This window comes from Odontomachus brunneus, unplaced genomic scaffold, assembly GCF_010583005.1.
Source record: "Odontomachus brunneus isolate Ranch 3 - 2012 unplaced genomic scaffold, Obru_v1 Obru_scaffold_011, whole genome shotgun sequence".
In the NCBI taxonomy this organism is placed as follows: domain Eukaryota; kingdom Metazoa; phylum Arthropoda; class Insecta; order Hymenoptera; family Formicidae; genus Odontomachus; species Odontomachus brunneus.
In genome coordinates this window covers 1,229,059-1,246,732 of record NW_022639461.1, presented here as the reverse complement: position 1 = coordinate 1,246,732, position 17,674 = coordinate 1,229,059, and the positions used below count along the sequence as shown (strand labels likewise).

Sequence of the window (17,674 nt, the reverse complement as noted above, 5' to 3'; positions counted from 1 at the left end):
TACATTTTAATGTATTGTGTATATATATGTATATATATCACTATATATAATATAATTATATAATATATATATATATATATATGTATATATATATATATATATATACACATATATACACACACACATGTATACATACATATATATTTATATATATATATATATATATATATAAAATCATATACTATAATATAAATAATTTATATATATTTATTTTTCTACACTTTTTTTTAATTTATCCGTTAATGTTATACATATGTATTGAACATATATATACATATATAGTCATGTGTTTATACTAACATATAATGGTAAAATGTAACACAATTAATATAAATTGTATAACATTACGTGAATGCCAAAAATTTCAATATTTTTATATATAGAAGTATAAGAAAATAAGAAAAATTAATCTTTCGGAAACGTTAATTTTTGTTCTTTAATCCTTTACAGTCCTATGTTAAGTTTATTTCGACATTACACTTTGTTTTAGTAGATTTTATATAAATCAATTTTTTTAATCATAATAATATAGTCAGTATAAATATATTACTCTGTATCTACAAATTTAAGTTAAATTTTAAATATTTAATAAATTTCTACCCAGTGAACACAATGTTACATGTAACATATATGTTAGTTATAATTTTCTATTCAACAATGTAGTAACTGTTATATAACATACGTGTTATATAACAGTTACATTGTTGAGTAGGAAATTACAACTAATTTGTATGTTATATGTAACGTTGTGTTCACTGGGTACAAATCAGCTGACAAGAAAAATCGAAAACAATTCGGACTGTAAAGAATTAATTTATTAACACAGCAAATGTTTCCAAATTTAATATACAATTAATTTTCAATTAATATTTATAAAATTTTTTTCGTTATATAGTCTAATTATTATAAAAAATTCGAATATGATAATATATAACTTTAAAATTGTTTGTTAAGATATCCTCTAATAACAAATTTCTTACTAAATATTTATATTTTTCGATATGCTCTGATATGCATCAAACTTGAAATTGAATATTAAGCTTATTTAATACGTTTTAATACTTTTATTGTATTAAAATTTGCTCCATCTTATAATCACATAATGATATCGTCAACTAATTGTGTAAATAACATACCACACTACCATATCTGCAGAAAAAAGTTAATAATTAATAATAATTCATATATTAATAAATTTTGTAGTTCATAATTTGCACTAATTATTAATAATAAATATCATTTAACAGACAAAAATGTTTCAATTAAGTCATATTTGATATAATTATCAAATATACTTTAATTGAATATTTTTATCATCTCATCTTTTTCGCGTCTATATGTACTTGACGTTTTTTCTTACTTTTTCCAAATAGCACAATACGTTTTGAGATTATTCTGGATATACTCAAGACGTTCTAGGGCATTCTCATGGACAACTTGGACATAGAATAATTCTAGGACGTCTTGTGCTCTATCTGTTTTATTTACCTCGTACATTTGGTAGTATATCCGAAATGTTATTTTAGAACTTCTTATAATTTGCAGTTATAGTTCTTGAACCCGAAAATGATTTTCATTTTCTATGTTTTCCATTCTATATTTAACAATTAATAACTACTAATAATTTACGTGAATTAATAGAAATTCATGTGTAATAAATTATGTAATAATATTAACCATATTTTATGTAATAAATTTAATTATATGTAATTATATTAATTGTGAAACTTAAATATAGAAAGTTGAATGTTCTGCAAACAAATTATTTAAAATTGTTGAATTGATAAAGAAGATTTTACTAACATATTTAATAGTTCTCTAATTTATCAAGAATCTATATACATTTTGCTCATTGTGTCCTGGTTCAAAGAAACTCTTATCAGGGAGGACACAGCTGTTATTAAAAAACATTCATAATTTATATATTTATTTATTGATAAGTAAAATTTTTACTTGATAAATGAGATTAATCTTTCTATATGGAAAGGTATTAGTTGGTTTTCACGCTCGTTTTACCTGTGTACTGCACCAAAGAAGTTCTCGTTAGGTTCCTCATTAGATGCCTCATTACCAGAATCGGTACTAGTATTGAGAAAAGAGAAACAGAAATAATTTATAATTAGTAGTAGTATATATATATATATATATATATATATATATATATATATATAAATTTTTAAATAGAATATAATATAATCTTTTAATATAAACCGATTCCCCTCAGGTCACACTCTGCACATAAAAGTACTGAGAGAAGAGATTGAGAAGTGCATTGATTAAAAAATCTTCTACATATGAAATGTATTGCAGATTTAAGAAGATTTTACTAACATATTTAAGTTCTCTAATTTATCAAGAATCTATATACATTTTGCTCATTGTGTCCTGGTTCAATGAAACCATTATCAGGGTGGACACAGCTGTTATTAAAAAACATTAATAATTTATATATTTATTTATTGACAAGTAAAATTTTTACTTGATAAATGAGATTAACCTTTCTATATGGAAAGATATTAGTTGATTTTCGCACTCGTTTTACCTGTTTACTGCATCAAAGAAATTCTCGTTAGATTCCTCATTAGATGTTTCATTACCAGAATTGGTACTAGTATTGAGAAAAGAGAAACAGAAATAATTTATAATTAATAGTATATATATATATATATATATATATATATATATATATATATATAAATTTTTAAATAGAATAGAATATAATCTTTTAATATAAACCAATTTCCCTCAGGTCACACTCTGCACATAAAAGTGCTGAGAGAAGAGATTGAGAAGTGCATTGATTAAAATATCTTCTACATATAAAATGTATTGTAGATTTAAGAAGATTTTACTAACATATTTAATAGTTCTCTAATTTATCAAGAATCTATATACATTTTGCTCATTGTGTCCTGGTTCAATGAAACCCTTATCAGGGTGGACACAGCTGTTATTAAAAAACATTAATAATTTATATATTTATTTATTGATAAGTAAAATTTTTACTTGATAAATGAGATTAACCTGTCTATATAGAAAAGTATTAGTTTTCACGCTCGTTTTACCTGTTTTTTGTATCAAAGGAATTCTCAAAGAAGTTAGGTTCCTCATTAGGTGCCTTATTACCAAAATTGATACTAGTATTGAGAAGAGAGAAAGAGAAATAATTTATAATTAATAGTGTATATATATATATATAAATTTTTAAATAGAATAGAATATAATCTTTTAATATAAACCAATTTCCCTCAGGTCACACTCTGCATATAAAAGTACTGAGAGAAGAGATTGAGAAGTGCGTTGATTAAAATATCTTCTATATATAAAATGTATTGTAGATTTAAGTCTCGAAGCGCTCACAGGTAGAACTTGTTAAACTGAATAGAAAAAATTTTTATCATTTTTTACATTGCAGAAATTATTGAGATTAATGAAAAAAAGAAAATTGATCGTTTTATCGTATTACACGTATTTATTCGTCAATTTTTTTTGTTAATATCTGAATAATTACTATGATTGTTTATAAAATGATAAAGGATTTTTTTATTCACACAAACACACAGTTTAACGAGTTTCTGTACCTGAGCGCTCAAACATTAAAAAAAATTGAAACACTTTGTATATAAATTAATAAAATTATAGAAGACCTAAGATTTTATAAAAATTTTCATATTAATTATGTTTTAACATATACACAAATATAAATATTGAAGGAGATAAACTTACAAATTTGGCAGGATTATAATATGTATTATCAGGAACAATGCTTTTAATATTAGTAATATAAGAATTAATTCTTCATTAACTTGATTAGAGACTATTTTAGAGATACTGTAGAATATTATAAGAAATAATAACGAGTACGTTAATCTTCTTAAAATGTCCATGTATTCAGACAATAGAATTTCCATATCTTTTATATATACTGGTAAATTCTTATAAGGTGTAAAAAATTTATATTTTTATTGGATCTTCTACTGTAAAAATTATTTATATTATTTATTAATAATGATGTGTCGCATTATTGCAAGATTCATTATCGTGTCTTTTATTTTAATATTTCTATTGTTTATCATTATTATAAAAGAGATAAAAGAGATTAGTTATTTAAAAAGTGAATTGTTTTTATCATTTCTATTATTATTATAAAAATACTAATTACTTGTTTACAAAGTGTAATAAAAAACGTCTGCACATACCTTTGTCTACGTGTTCTTGTTACGTCTAAATTCCTATTTTTTTCCAGTCACTCTAGCGAGTTTACTAATATCAGACTCTTGTCTGTGAAAGTCAACAATCGTATTTATATTCAATTTACTTTAATTTTAATCGTAAATACAAATGAGCATATCGATAGTTCGTGAACATAGCGATACTTCGTGAAGATATCGATACCTCGTGAATATATCGTTATCTCGCAGTTATGAAATTTCGAGAAACTCAATCGCGGTGAAGTTCACTTCAATAAAGCTGGTCGCGACGTGTTAACACGGATTTGAAGAGAGGTTTCGTATTTATGATTTCAACTGCAGAAGATGTGTCCCACGCTCGAATTATCGTCGCCGGGAGTGTCGTAAGTTTCGTTCATCCTTTTGTGACAAAATATCGTGAGAAAACCGTCGAAATTGAGCAATACATACAATGAAAGAAAAAGTGGTGGATTGACAAAGTCGGCGGTTACTGGCCATCGAAAGGCCTGTTCTCTGTAGCTGCACTGCTGAACTAGTACAAAAAAAGTTAGAGTGAGAAAACTTATATTTGTCTTACTTCAATGTATCGCACCAGTGCAGCTACAAAGAACAGGCATAAAGAAATATTGGATCTATTTAACAAAATACAATGTTAATGCAACAATAAGTTGAATTGATATAGTGATTTCAATGCAACTTATTGTTGCATTAACATTGTATTTTGTTGAATAGATTCAATATTTCTTTACGCCTGTTCTTTGTAGCTGCACTGGTGCAATATTTCTTTGATGGCCGGTGATCGTCGATTTTGTCAATCCAACTGCTTTTTTTCTCAATGTATAAAATTATACTGAAAATATTTACGATAACATAAAAATATAGTCTATTGTTACATAATAATAAAAAAATGTTAGAATAAATGTAATTTGGCCAACAAGCTGTATATTTCAGCTGTTTCATTGTAAATACTTTACCAAAATATGTTTCTGAAAACTTGCATGTTCCAATTTAAATTTAGGCTTATTGCCAGTATCAAAAATTCACAGTATCAATAAATAAATAGAATATTAAACAAAAAGAACTTTATTACACAACTTTACAATATTTACATATTACTAGTTTGTACAACCATGCATGTTAAAATCATTTAGTAATATATTAAACCTGAGATTTTTTCATAAACAAAAGTTTGTAACCCTTTTGTTATGGCAAACTCTGATCAAAAAGTGTCGTTTGTTCTGCGGCGGCGATAGTCGCGTGTCGTTGAAGAAGATTAGACTTATGACTAGTCAGTACAAAAAATATGTAAATTGGCAAAGATTAAATAAATATACATATAAAAAAGTTTTTCTAATTTGAATAAAAAGTTAATCTGTTAAATTTAAGTTATTATAGACACATACACAAAGCATTTTCTCTTTTTTAGAACAAATTTAACAATATAGGGTTACACTAATGTTGGATGCTATAAATCAACTTTATATCCAGAAATAAATGGAAGTCCAGTTCCTACTTTTTTCTGATATTCAGCATAGTCTTCGCCGAAGAAATGGAATAAAGTTATTTCTTCCATCACAACACGATCATGGAAGAAGTTCCATGACATCCATGCATATGCGATAAAGCATAGTGGATTTTGAAGTATTAACTGCAATAAGAATTGCAAGAATTTAGAAATATTGATGAAATATTTCATAAAAATAAAGGTTAACATATTGCAGAACAGAGACATAAGTCAATGTCTTTACCTTTTAAAGCATTGAAAAACAGACATGAATGTTTCAATGAATAATATATTAAAAATATTACTAATGTATTCATTAACTGCATGTTTCAATTTTGAATAAAATATAACAATAAGTTTATATTTTTTTTAAAATTAATATATATACAATTTAAAGTGTTTTGAAAATGCATAGAAATAAACATTTACATGATTAATGTCATATAGTCTGCAATATATTAAGAGATTTAAGCAGGAAACACATACTTTTACATGAAGACATAATGCATAACGAAATCAACCAATTAAAGTTCTCATTTCTATTGTCACGATGAAAATGAAGGACTCTAATTGATGAATTTTCTTATGTTTTTATGGAAAAGTGCGTACTTCCCACTTTACTATAGGAAATTTTTAATTTTTACCTGTGTTCCAACAGACCAATAAAACCATCCTACATAACTGGGATGCCTGCATAGGCTATATACACCATGAGTGACAAGTTCATGATTGTCACTCTTTTCACTTTGCACATAATGATTAAAATTGTGCTTTGCAGTACACATTGCCAGTTTCCTCAGTATTTCCCCAGTGATACATAATATTAGGCCAAAATAGGATATAGCTGAAGGTAATTTCATATTGTGGAAATAGTACCTTTCTACAAGGAATTCTAACCAACTGATAGATGCAGCTACACCATATATTATACTATGATTAAGGATAAAACTATCAATTGACAAAGTAGCAGGATTTGCCCATGCTATAGCCAAAAATTCTGAATAATGAAAAGTTGCTAATACTGCCATATAAATGCCAAATGTCTGCCATGATAATGGGGCAGTGATTGATACCAAAATACCAATGCCAAATATATATCCAAGGAACAGTGCTCGGACTGCCACCTTGAAAAAGAAAGGAATATTTTGAATAAAAAATTGTAAGTACAATATATGTGACAATGAGAGATGAATATATAATATACTAACTTGATATGCAAAATCACGGAATATCAGAAATATCAATATATTTATAACAATATATTGCACGGCATATAACAGCCAGACACTTGTAAAGTATGAAGCGTAAATATCGAGTCCTAGTTTTGATAAAATTTCAGGAAGAAGTGAGACTAAACTAGCCACGATAAAACAAATCAAACTAATCATTCCATCGCGACAAAGCATTTTCTTGACGAGTCCTTCGGTACTTTTCTTATAGATTTTCGTCCCGTCAGGAACGTAATATCATTCTATTTTTTTTAAATAAATTACTTTGTTCAATGTTGTTATAGTAAAAATAATAGCTTCTTCTTAGTTTTTGTTCAGCAATGCACATGTATCACATCATACAATCGCAAATATTAACAAGAATAAGCCAGCATGAAAGAAGTACCACACACTGTATCAGAGAGAAGTCTGTGAGTGACCGCACCGGCATTTTGATACCGCTTTACGTCACTGTTTGATGCGCCATCTACGTCCATTTCTAAGTTGGAACTACGTTTGCTACGTTTATTTTCTGACACTGTCGATAAAGCCTTCGTTTAGTGCGTGTTCGTACTATGCCTATATTCTCGTAAATGAAACACTGTCCATTGGTCTATTCTTTTCAGCTGCACTGCTGAACTGGTGCAATAAGTTAGAGTAAGAAAACATATATTTGTCTCACTTTAACTTATTGCACCAGTTCAGCAGTGCAGCTGAAAAGAACTGACCACATGTGTATCACAAACTAATGTTTTTTTTTAATATACGCGCGTGATTTTTTCTTTTCATATATTGTCATAAATATAAGAACTGGACTTCCATTTATTTTAGAATAATTTATAGCATCCAATGTCAGTCCAATATAGTACAAATATCTAAAAGACTTCTTAAAGAGTTCCAAAAGAGTTCCCAAGTCCTTCAGGAGGTCGATTGTGTATCTCGAAACGGAATAAAAATTACAAAAGTGAGCAAATTCACTAGGCATTGTCCAAAAAAGTTACAAATATGCTAGTAAACCCTTATAGAAATATCATACTATCAAGATATACATATCATACTATACAAGAATCATTGATAATTATTTATTACCCAGTATTTTTAATACTGAAAATAAGTAATTATCAATGATTCTTAATATGATATTTCTATAAAGGAATTTGCTCACTTTTGTCATTTTCACTCCGATTTAAGATACACAATTGACCCCCAGAACACTTTTAGAATTCTTTAAGAAGTCTTTTAGAGATTTGTGCTATATGGGGTGTGATTTCATATTGTCAAATTTGTTTTGACAAAAAAGAAAACGCTTTGTATGTGTTTGTAATAGTTTAAATTTGACAGATTAATTCTCTATTTAAATTATAAATATTTTTTTTATACCTGTATTTATTTAATCTTTGTCAATTTACATATTTTTTGTACTGTCATAAGTCTAATTTTCAACCTTTCCGCTACATGCGACTGTGATTGTCGTCGCAGAATGGTCGTTTTTTTGGCCAGAATTCACAGTATCGAAAAAGTTATAAACTTTTATTTATGGAAAAAATCTTGAGTTTAATATATTATTAAACAATCTTGAGTTTAATATATTATTAAACAATTTTCATATATATGATTGTACAAACTAGCAATCTCCCAGACAGCACAAAATCTTCAGAGAATGTTCTGAGACGTTCTTAGAATGTATGAATGTCCTTAGAACATCCTTAGGACGTTCTTTGAAGATTTGTGCTGTATGGGCTGTTGTAGTAAGTATGGTGAAGTTGCGTAATAAAGCTTTTCTGTTTAATATTCAACTTATTTTTTGTAAATTTTTGGCACTACGAATAAGTTTGACGTAGTCGAAAGAACAGGCAAGTTTCTAGAGATGTTGTACCTCCCTTATAGAAATATCATACTAAGAATCATTGATAATTACTTATTATCCAGTATTTTTAATATTGAAAATAAGTAATTATCAATGATTCTTAGTATGATATTTCTATAAGGGCTTAATAAAGTGTTTATATATATGATGAAACAGCCGAAATACACAGCTCGTTAGCAAAATTATATTTATTGTCTCATTTTCTTTGAAGAATTATTGTGTAACAATAGACTACATTTTTATGTTATCGTAGATACTTTCAGTATGATTTTATATGTATAGGATGGAACAATTGCTATACCTTAAAATCCATATCTAGTTGAGATGTCTGGATAGCATCGCCATTATTTATATCCTGACATCGTAATTGCGTAAAGAAGCTATTGCAATTTATATTTGTTATTTCATCCTATACATATATAATGCAATATGCATACATGTAATGCAATATGCGATATTACATAATTAACGTTTGCATGAACATCCAAAAGCATTCATTCGATGTTGGTATATGATTAAAGTGTTAGAGTATAATAATATACAAGCACATATATATGTGTATATATATGTGTGTGTTTTCTGTACATGATCATTTACAATATGTTAGTAGAGCCGTAACGGATATAGAAAATTTCACAAGATCTATGATACATTATTTCACGTTGGTATTTTGTCTCGCAATGAATTTTAAAGACAAAGAAAATCTCGTTAAATGATACTTCTTATTTCATTACATGTAATATATCATTAGTTGATAATTTGACATATTTCGTATTTATATTAAAAGATACGTTAATTAAGAGTTAATATCGCTAATAGGCACTCTGCCGCACAACGTATTGAACAGTAAGATCGTAAAAAGTAATTTATCTATTACACATTAGAAGATACCTGCTGATGAAATAATTGTTGTAGAAAAAAACGTAGGAGAGACACGATCTGATGTCAATGTGCATTCGAGGCAGATCTGTTTTATATTTCGTGTCTCATAATTGGGATGTATTAAGGATCTTCTCCAATTTTCGTCAGAAACCATAAAATGGTTATATAAAGTTACGTAAGAAAAATATGTTTAATTGAAAACAGTATTTCAGAGTGGGAGATATAAATCACGTTTGTGCCGTTTAATACCCTTATAGAAATATCATACTAAGAATCATTGATAATTACTTATTATCCAGTATTTTTAATACTGAAAATAAGTAATTATCAATGATTCTTAGTATGATATTTTTATAAGGGTACATGGAGACTCATTTAAATGATTTATTTTTGTATAAGCGATAACGTAAATTATTGTATTTCAATTGTTTTATCCTGGATAATGTCCTGATTGTATTCATATGATCTTAACGGACGAACAATGATCCTTATTACTTTCAATCCTTGTACGTTTTACTTTCATGAAATCACCAATGTAGAGAATATTAGAGAGCGCAGATTACTGCTCACTTGTGTATACACATACATTTTCCATAATATATTTGATATGAATTTTTCGTGTAAGTAGCATCGCGTATTTTTCTCTAGCACCAATTCTTCTTACGTAGCGCAATTCTTTTATACGTGACTTTCTTCGTTTGTTTTTCCGACTGATTCGAATGAAAAAGTACATACGATCGTTCGATGTTGTTGCTATGATCAATTATACTCATTTATTACTTATCACTTACTTATCGACCCTTGATTATCTGTTTATTAAAAATTGCATGTAAGCACCTGCATATACAGGGCATTTTAGAATTAAGGATAAAGACTTAAGTAAGTATCAAAATTATTTAGAATACGACGGACATGCACGTTATATATGGATGTGCGAAGCCCGATTTCATCGCGAATGAGATTCTGTTGAATTTCCGGGAATTTTCTGACTTGAATTTCACGATGTTTGATTGCAGTCGTCTTACGGGTTATTTTTCTTCGGAATAAGAATTAATTTGTAAAATTAGATTATTCGGGTAGAATATATCAATGATGCTGAAGTGTGAATATAAATGAGAATTGGTGAATTTTAGTTTGAATCGTAATATTGCAAAACATTAATTTTTTCTTTTTAGTGTATAAAATGCAATAAAAAAATATAATGATAGATTATTCCAGTTTTCATGTCTCTTTAAAGTAATATAATTTGTTTCAAAAAATAAAATTGTTAAAAAAAAAGACAGTATTTAAAAATTGCGAACATGTTCATATTAAACTATGCGAATATCGTTGACATTTTTAATTTGTTGAGATATTAATAATTTCACAGTATGTATTGTTCACAGAATTTAGCTTATAAAATGGAAAATTAGATATGTCGAAAATGACTGATTTGCATACCTAAGACATTTATGTTTGTTTTTTGTTTGCATTTTATTAACCAGTCAAGTCTTTACCTGTAATTCTAGGATACTCTGTATAAAATAAATGATAAGTATTCATCAAGGTATGAGTGCAATCTGGATTTGGAGAATTGTAACATTTATTAATTCTCCATTTGATTATTGATGTGTATGTTCTCTGTTCTGAGAATTTTATCTTTTACGACGGTCTATAATATTTAACATCAATGGAAATTAACACGTTCGCGCAGCTTATATATTTCGCGTTATAAATATATAAATGTTTGCTCTTTTCAAAATGTAAAAATTCGACACCTAATATCGCGTAGAAAAAGTCTTTTATTGTTTCCCCAACGAAATGCTTGTGCTGCGGTCGAGAGAATTTATTGTCTTTTCGGTAAGGAGAGATTATATATCGAGATCTCATTAGAACTTTGATTACACTCATACGCTAGTGAATAATATTTATTATCTCTATACGACGTCGCCGGCAAAAACCTGCTTTATCCCATCAAAAATATGAACAAATCAGAGTATATGGCAGTGAAAAATTATAGACTATATACGCTTCATCATTAATGCGTTTTCGTTTTCGTTTCTTTCATCAGTCATCTTATCAGCTGTTCGTAGTAGTACAGCTGACTCGCAAAAGTAAGACGTTGCGAGAAAACCCGACTAAAGAGAGAGAAAGAAACATAAAGAGTAATATTATTAACGGGGAAAAACGTGAGAATTGGAAAATTCAACGCGTGATATCTGTCACATGTACATCGTAACTAATATTTCCAGAACAATTTTCTAAATCATTCTCTAAATGCATAAACTTTCTGCTGTTTCTGAAACAGCGGTTCGTTATATGCACGAATCGAACGTATATTTTTCTTCTCGTACAAATAAAAGCGATATAAAAAGTCACGTTAATTATAAAATATCTCGATGGCAATATATGAGTGCAAGAGATATAGACTCTGTATGTAACTACGGATATAAAACTGTTTACATATGACGCGTTAAGCGTTAGTCACTTTCCTATCTTTCACACACTTCATCTCGTTCATGATAAACTGTGGAATCGGGGAGATAAATACATGTTAAATACGTTTTTTACGCACGTTTTTCGATTTTCGCGAGATGTCCCGTGGGCAAACAAATTATTTTTGTATCGCAATTGAGAAGTTGCGCCCTTTAGGTCGTGCAATGCCGGGACGACGTTTGATTAGCTTAATATTACGTTTGCTTTTGATCCTTTATACTTAGAACGTTTTCCACAAAACACATTAGTTATGTATGAAAAAATTTAACGGATACACTTGGCTTAAGATTCAACGTTTTTACGTGGAAACGGTGTTGTCGCTCGACAATGTAATACAAAGTCGCAGTACGTTTCTTGAATATACAATGCAGATCTCTTTCTCTTAGTATCCGCGCAGGTCACCACGTGTTGGAAGTCTATCAGTTCGATCGCTGCAAAATAAAAGTGCATAAAGATGAGTGCTTAATGATGATGAATGATGTTGAAGTGTGACCTGAGAATGACATACCGTAGTCCCGCCGCGTTACCTCCGCGATGTCCGTCAAGCGTTAAATATAATTTACAAATCTATTGCTGTACATGTCGTATGCAAACTCGCGGAAATGCACACTTCTCCGAGCACTGTACATCTTCGCGTTTCCTGATGAATAGCGAGCCTAGTCTAAAGAAGTGTGTGCACTCCCGACGAGCGAGATTGATAAATACATTCCGATATATAATACTCCGTTTAGCTTAATAAGCCTTTGAGAACGTTAACCGCGTCTACGCACAACAGCGTGAAAAGTACACTTTGTTCCTTAATGTCTCTAGTTAAAGCGATCAAATTTTGAAGTATAATCAACAACGAATAACTCGTGATGTCGTACGCGGCCAGATTGGCCGCGGGCTTCGGATGAATAATATTCACAGGCGGTGGTGGCACGAACGCATCGAACACGTCCGCGTCTGCGTCCGTAAATACTAACGAAGATGGGATCCATCTCACTCTGAGCAGCGTGCGAAATCACATCCAATGAGATTAGTTATGTGAAATGTCGTTTTACTGGAAAAACCGTAAATGTTCGTATATCTGGACTGCTGATTCGTATTCCAGTTATTAATTTAATCAGTGCCGAGTATGACGTTCATTGCGTCGTTTATGGGTAGTAATCGATTTGTGAAATAGAAATGTGACAGACAGTTTCGCTCGTATATGATGTGTTCTGGTCGTTCGACCGCCATATAATTATTTTTCTAATTTCCTCAAACGCGCGCGAACCATCGAATCTTCAATCCAGATTGCAATGTCACTCGTACATATCCGAAATTCGCAATCACTCCAAGAAACTTTTCCTTATTATTTCTTTTTATTTTACGTTATTTTATACTTGCGTCTCACCTGGTGCAGGGTGAGACATTTATTCCCCGGACGGCCTTCTCGCCGATATCGATAGCCCCTGAGTCTTGCACCTCCAAGGTGTAGATACAACCGGAGAAACCGTCGTGGTATCTGCCGTAGGTCATCGCATAGTCCGGCACACCTCCCAGGTAAACGCTACCTCGCGTGTTCAGTATCTGCTGGAGTCCGTCGCTGACGCCGCTCTCGGTGTGTTCGCCGTTCAGCTCGATGCTGCCATCGCTGCCTTGGCGCTTCAAGATTATTCGATGCCGCTCACCGTCGTCGACTCGTTGAGCGGTGACGCGAATCACGGCGGGTCCGGAGCCCAAATTGTACTGATACTCCACGTATCTAGATAACGATGCATAACATCGTGTTAGCCTTCATCAGTCTGATTCAATAATTTCAGAGCGGAGTAGCGAATATTCGTGGTAAACTCGCAGCTTGGAAAATCGAATGTCTTCCTTAAATCGACTTAAGTCGACAATATTTTATTCTCGACTTCTATCACGTCGTCTAATTCTACTTTTGCATTATCAAAATGTACGTGAATGAAGTTTGAGTAATGTACAACTCGAAGTTAAACTTTCTATCTCGATCTATCGTTAGGCCTTAGGATATAAAACCGAAGTTTTATTACATCTATTGTAGACCCGCGCTTACCCGTCCACTACGGCAACGGCGATGTAATCATCAGGTGTTAGATCGTTTGGCGTTTGCCCGTGCCACATGATGAGCCCGTTGCTCCTGTTGGTGCTGATTTCGAAGCCCAACACCTCACTTCGTTCCTCTTCATGTGTCATGACAGATCTGTCCAACTCTAACCAGCCGTCTCCCCTGAACGCGACGTCGTATGTAATTTCCGCCACTGCAAAATCGAGAAAGATCCCTTATAATTATGTTTGCTCGAATTAATCATTTATATTTTTCAAATAACGGGGCAGACTTGTTCGAGCATCGTAAGCATTTTCTTTCGCGGAAGTTGCATCTGCAGTCAATTACGATTTGATTGCAAAAGGTATACTCACGTTTCTCGCAGTTTTGCCCGTTGTAACCGAGCCGACAGTCGCACTTGTAAGATCCGTGAAGATTAGTGCAGGTGCCGCCGTTTCTGCACGGTGTGAGCAGTTCGCACTGCTTCAGCACGTTCTCGCAATTTCTGCCCACGTATCCGTACTCGCACGTGCACGAGTAATCGTACGCGTTTGAACTTTGACACACACCGTGGATGCAAGGATTCGACGCGCAGGGATTGTACGATGTCGTTGGTGGTTGCGTGGATGTCAGGGTGGTGACGGTGGCGTGGACGATTGTTTGATTCGAGTGAGACATTGAACAGTCCTCGATATTGGCCAAGTCAGTCGCCGATCGTAGTATATCCACACTGTTTGATGAGATTTCGAGCTGTCGTAATTGAAATACAAATTAAGAAGTAGAGATTGGACGAGAAGTTCTTCTTTTATCGTACGCAATCGCGATTAAAAATGCATGGAATTATTATAATTATTATTATATATATTTTAGAATTTATACTTGAGAATTTAACGACAGAACTGTCGTTATTTGGTTACATTCATTTCCATTTTGTTGACCCGGGAAGAAAAGATCACATGAATTTTGCCCCTATATAGGACCATACATATTTTTTCATATTATTATAATTATATTATATAAATTACACACACACACATATATATATATATATATATATATATATATATATATATATATATATATATATATCAATTAGATAAATTATCATTTATATAATTATTACACATAATAATTTTTTCCCGGGAGTTACCCTTAGGAAAAATTATTTGAAGTTGTTCAGATTAACTTAAAGTTATTTGCTTAAAGTTATTTAATGTTATTTGTAGTTAAGTAAAAATTACTTATAGTTAACTATAAATAACTTTGAGTAACTAAGAAATTTTAGATTAATTTGAACATCTTAAAGTAATTTTTCCTAAGGGTTTAACGGAAATTATATCCAAATTTAATTAAGATACTACAAAATTGACAATAGTAAATACGAGGTATATGGCAATTTTTTATTCACTTTCGCTAAAAGAAGAAAGGTTCTTCTAGATTTTTCACAAAATTTACTATTTAAAAATAAAGATGGACAGTCCCGAGTTCATAAGAAATTTTATATCTTGCTGTTGTGTGGCTGATAATTCTTTTACCTCGCTTATACATCCACGGAAGTTTCGATCAACGCCGGCTCCCTTGTTCACCACGATCCTGCTGCGATCTACCCCTCCGATATAGAGAGGAGTATTCAGGGTCATGGTTCTCGAAGCTCCGGGCGCCTTGCCTTCCACAAACGGCTCGCTGTTCACCGACAGTTTCGCTTCCTTAAAATCTCGGTTTACCATTACATACGTCCACACTCCGGGCTGGACAGTGTAGGGTGACCTTATCACCGCCTCCCCAGAGCCAATATCAAAGCGAAACTCGACGTGTTGGTCCTTTATCACTAGCGCTGCAAAATCTCCAAGGCCTTCGTCACTTTGAGAACAATACATCAAGATCCCGTCCCCGGTGTCCGTAGGGTTAAAACTCATGGCTACCTTAAGCCTAAAATTAGGTATAGAAAAGAGGAGAATTATCGCACATTCGTTAAGGTCATCGAGCGATGTGTATCACGTGTTAATTATTCTCTCTCTCTCTCTCTTTCATTTGTTTAGTATAAAACTCAACGTGCTCCGCACACTTTTATTTTAGCTTTCTTTTACGTGTTACGTGAAATTATTTGCGTGACCGTTTCATTATGTTACGTTTTATTTCTCTCACAAAAAAGTATTAATTAAATTCATTTCAATTTCACGCGGTGAAAGTTAAGTCTGTTATAATCCGCGGAATTAATATATATACATGGATGTGGCGTTATTTAAAAAAAATATATACACACAAATATACACACATGTACATACACATACACACATACATATAATGTACGATAAAATATAAAAAGATCATACAAGCAATATTATCGAGATAGGAGTACGTTATATATATGCATACATTATACATTATATATGAGTACATTATATGTATATATAATGTTCCTGTTTAAAGACTTACCTTCTCGTACATTCTCTTACATTTTTTTTTAGCATTTTACGGCACGTAAGGTTATGGCCGAGTGAAACGTTAACTTAAATTAGAGTTCACGGTATGTTACATCAGATTTTATTTGCTTTAAAAATATTTATTCATAGCGTGAGTTCGCTGAGTATATAAACGATCATTCGTACGTGAAACATCTTGTGTTTTTTCCTCTTTTTAAATATATATATATATATATATATATATATATATATATACATATATATATATATATTTATATATGGATTCTTATAGACATAAGTACAAACATTTTACATGCTGTCATATATAACTGTCATATACACGCGTATGATACTACGACTTTGACGTTTTTCTAAGCTTGAGAGGGACTACTGTTAAATGCAATTGATTTGGCAGTGACTTCACGTATTATCTTTAACAATTAATAATGACTAAAGTGACGCGTTAAGTGTATTAATTAAGAAGCTGTACAAAACATTAATCACTAATTCGTAAATTGACTGATGTTCTATAACATTACAGCACCATGGCAAGTCCGTTATAAGGAACTACGCACTACGCAGGCTCGTTGCGATAGACGCCTGTTAAGAACTTATTGCTTTTCGTTTTACATAGCCACTACACGTACCAAACGAAGAGTAAAGAAACAGAAAGAAATAAAAAAAGGCAGTGAGAAGTCTCGTAAAAAAAGAACGAAAAACAAGTCAAATTGATCGATCTTTCCCGAAGAGGCGTACAGACGTGTCTTAAAAAAAAATTTTAAATAGCTCGTGGACAGGTTTATTAGATCTACAGAGAGAAGTTTATTATTATTATTATTACTGTGATTGGAGATAAGTAATGATTCTCTAAGTGCGTAAAATTGGTGCTAAGTCTAGCTAATGTTTTGTGTGGTGCAAATTATTGTGGTGATGTGGCCTCGATCGTGGGTTCCTAATTTGTGCGTTGCGTAATCGTGATCGACTGTGTGTAGTGGTCGCACTCTCTCTTTCCCTGAAAAGAATTTTAGTGATTAGGATGCTTGAGGATGTTTAGGCGCATCGGAGTTAAATACCTATACTCCAATTATCGGCA

The 17,674-nt window shown here is 31.1% G+C and overlaps 3 protein-coding genes across 39 annotated transcripts in view; all 3 read right to left on the bottom strand.

The window, feature by feature from the left end:
* Nucleotides 1-254: 254 nt before the first annotated feature.
* On the bottom strand, nucleotides 255-4,804 carry LOC116840717. 4 transcript variants are annotated; one of them, XM_032807806.1, is made up of 7 exons: nucleotides 4,200-4,804; nucleotides 3,727-3,977; nucleotides 3,066-3,137; nucleotides 2,543-2,608; nucleotides 2,017-2,082; nucleotides 1,361-1,614; nucleotides 255-1,149 (listed from the first exon to the last, which is right to left on the bottom strand). In XM_032807806.1, exons 2-6 carry the CDS (start codon nucleotides 3,909-3,911, stop codon nucleotides 1,608-1,610), a joined length of 396 nt encoding a protein of 131 aa, XP_032663697.1. In that variant the 5' UTR covers nucleotides 3,912-3,977; nucleotides 4,200-4,804; the 3' UTR covers nucleotides 255-1,149; nucleotides 1,361-1,607. The 4 variants fall into 4 exon arrangements, with proteins under 4 accessions (XP_032663697.1, XP_032663695.1, XP_032663694.1 ...); XM_032807804.1 differs by having other exon boundaries at nucleotides 1,361-1,594; nucleotides 3,727-3,974; nucleotides 4,200-4,802; XM_032807803.1 differs by having other exon boundaries at nucleotides 1,361-1,594; nucleotides 4,200-4,801.
* A 451-nt stretch (nucleotides 4,805-5,255) lies between these two features.
* Nucleotides 5,256-7,374, bottom strand: LOC116840674 (protein-S-isoprenylcysteine O-methyltransferase). Its single transcript, XM_032807710.1, has 3 exons — nucleotides 6,903-7,374; nucleotides 6,339-6,818; nucleotides 5,256-5,838 (listed from the first exon to the last, which is right to left on the bottom strand). The coding sequence occupies exons 1-3, from the start codon at nucleotides 7,098-7,100 to the stop codon at nucleotides 5,656-5,658; spliced, it is 861 nt and encodes a 286-aa protein (XP_032663601.1). The 5' UTR covers nucleotides 7,101-7,374; the 3' UTR covers nucleotides 5,256-5,655.
* A 1,565-nt stretch (nucleotides 7,375-8,939) lies between these two features.
* The window catches only part of LOC116840670 (basement membrane-specific heparan sulfate proteoglycan core protein-like), a 240,321-nt gene continuing 231,586 nt past the window's right edge, over nucleotides 8,940-17,674 (bottom strand). For 15 of the 34 annotated variants that reach the window (XM_032807683.1, XM_032807676.1, XM_032807679.1 and 12 more), the window contains 5 exons: nucleotides 15,694-16,087; nucleotides 14,533-14,908; nucleotides 14,168-14,372; nucleotides 13,505-13,855; nucleotides 12,581-13,112 (listed from right to left, as the gene is read on the bottom strand). In XM_032807683.1, the coding sequence (XP_032663574.1) occupies nucleotides 12,854-13,112; nucleotides 13,505-13,855; nucleotides 14,168-14,372; nucleotides 14,533-14,908; nucleotides 15,694-16,087 (1,585 nt within the window). In that variant the 3' untranslated portion in view covers nucleotides 12,581-12,853. Of the gene's footprint in view, nucleotides 12,558-12,579; nucleotides 13,113-13,504; nucleotides 13,856-14,167; nucleotides 14,373-14,532; nucleotides 14,909-15,693; nucleotides 16,088-16,673; nucleotides 17,594-17,674 lie in introns of those variants that run through there. The other 19 variants (XM_032807700.1, XM_032807699.1, XM_032807702.1 and 16 more) reach the window with 5 other exon arrangements.

What these genes read in the sequence shown, in the direction of transcription:
- LOC116840717 (XM_032807804.1), bottom strand. Translation starts at nt 3,911, where the DNA reads ATGGAAATTCTATTGTCTGAATACATGGACATTTTAAGAAGATTAACG. An exon ending in TCCTTTGATACAAAAAACAG is followed by an intron (nt 2,609 to 3,065) that starts GTAAAACGAGCG and finishes TCTCAATACTAG; the next exon opens with TACCAATTCTGGTAATGAAA. An exon ending in TTCTTTGGTGCAGTACACAG is followed by an intron (nt 1,595 to 2,016) that starts GTAAAACGAGCG and finishes TGTTAAATATAG; the next exon opens with AATGGAAAACATAGAAAATG.
- LOC116840674 (XM_032807710.1), bottom strand. Translation starts at nt 7,100, where the DNA reads ATGCTTTGTCGCGATGGAATGATTAGTTTGATTTGTTTTATCGTGGCT. An exon ending in TCCGTGATTTTGCATATCAA is followed by an intron (nt 6,819 to 6,902) that starts GTTAGTATATTA and finishes TTCTTTTTCAAG; the next exon opens with GTGGCAGTCCGAGCACTGTT. An exon ending in ATTGGTCTGTTGGAACACAG is followed by an intron (nt 5,839 to 6,338) that starts GTAAAAATTAAA and finishes TTCTTATTGCAG; the next exon opens with TTAATACTTCAAAATCCACT.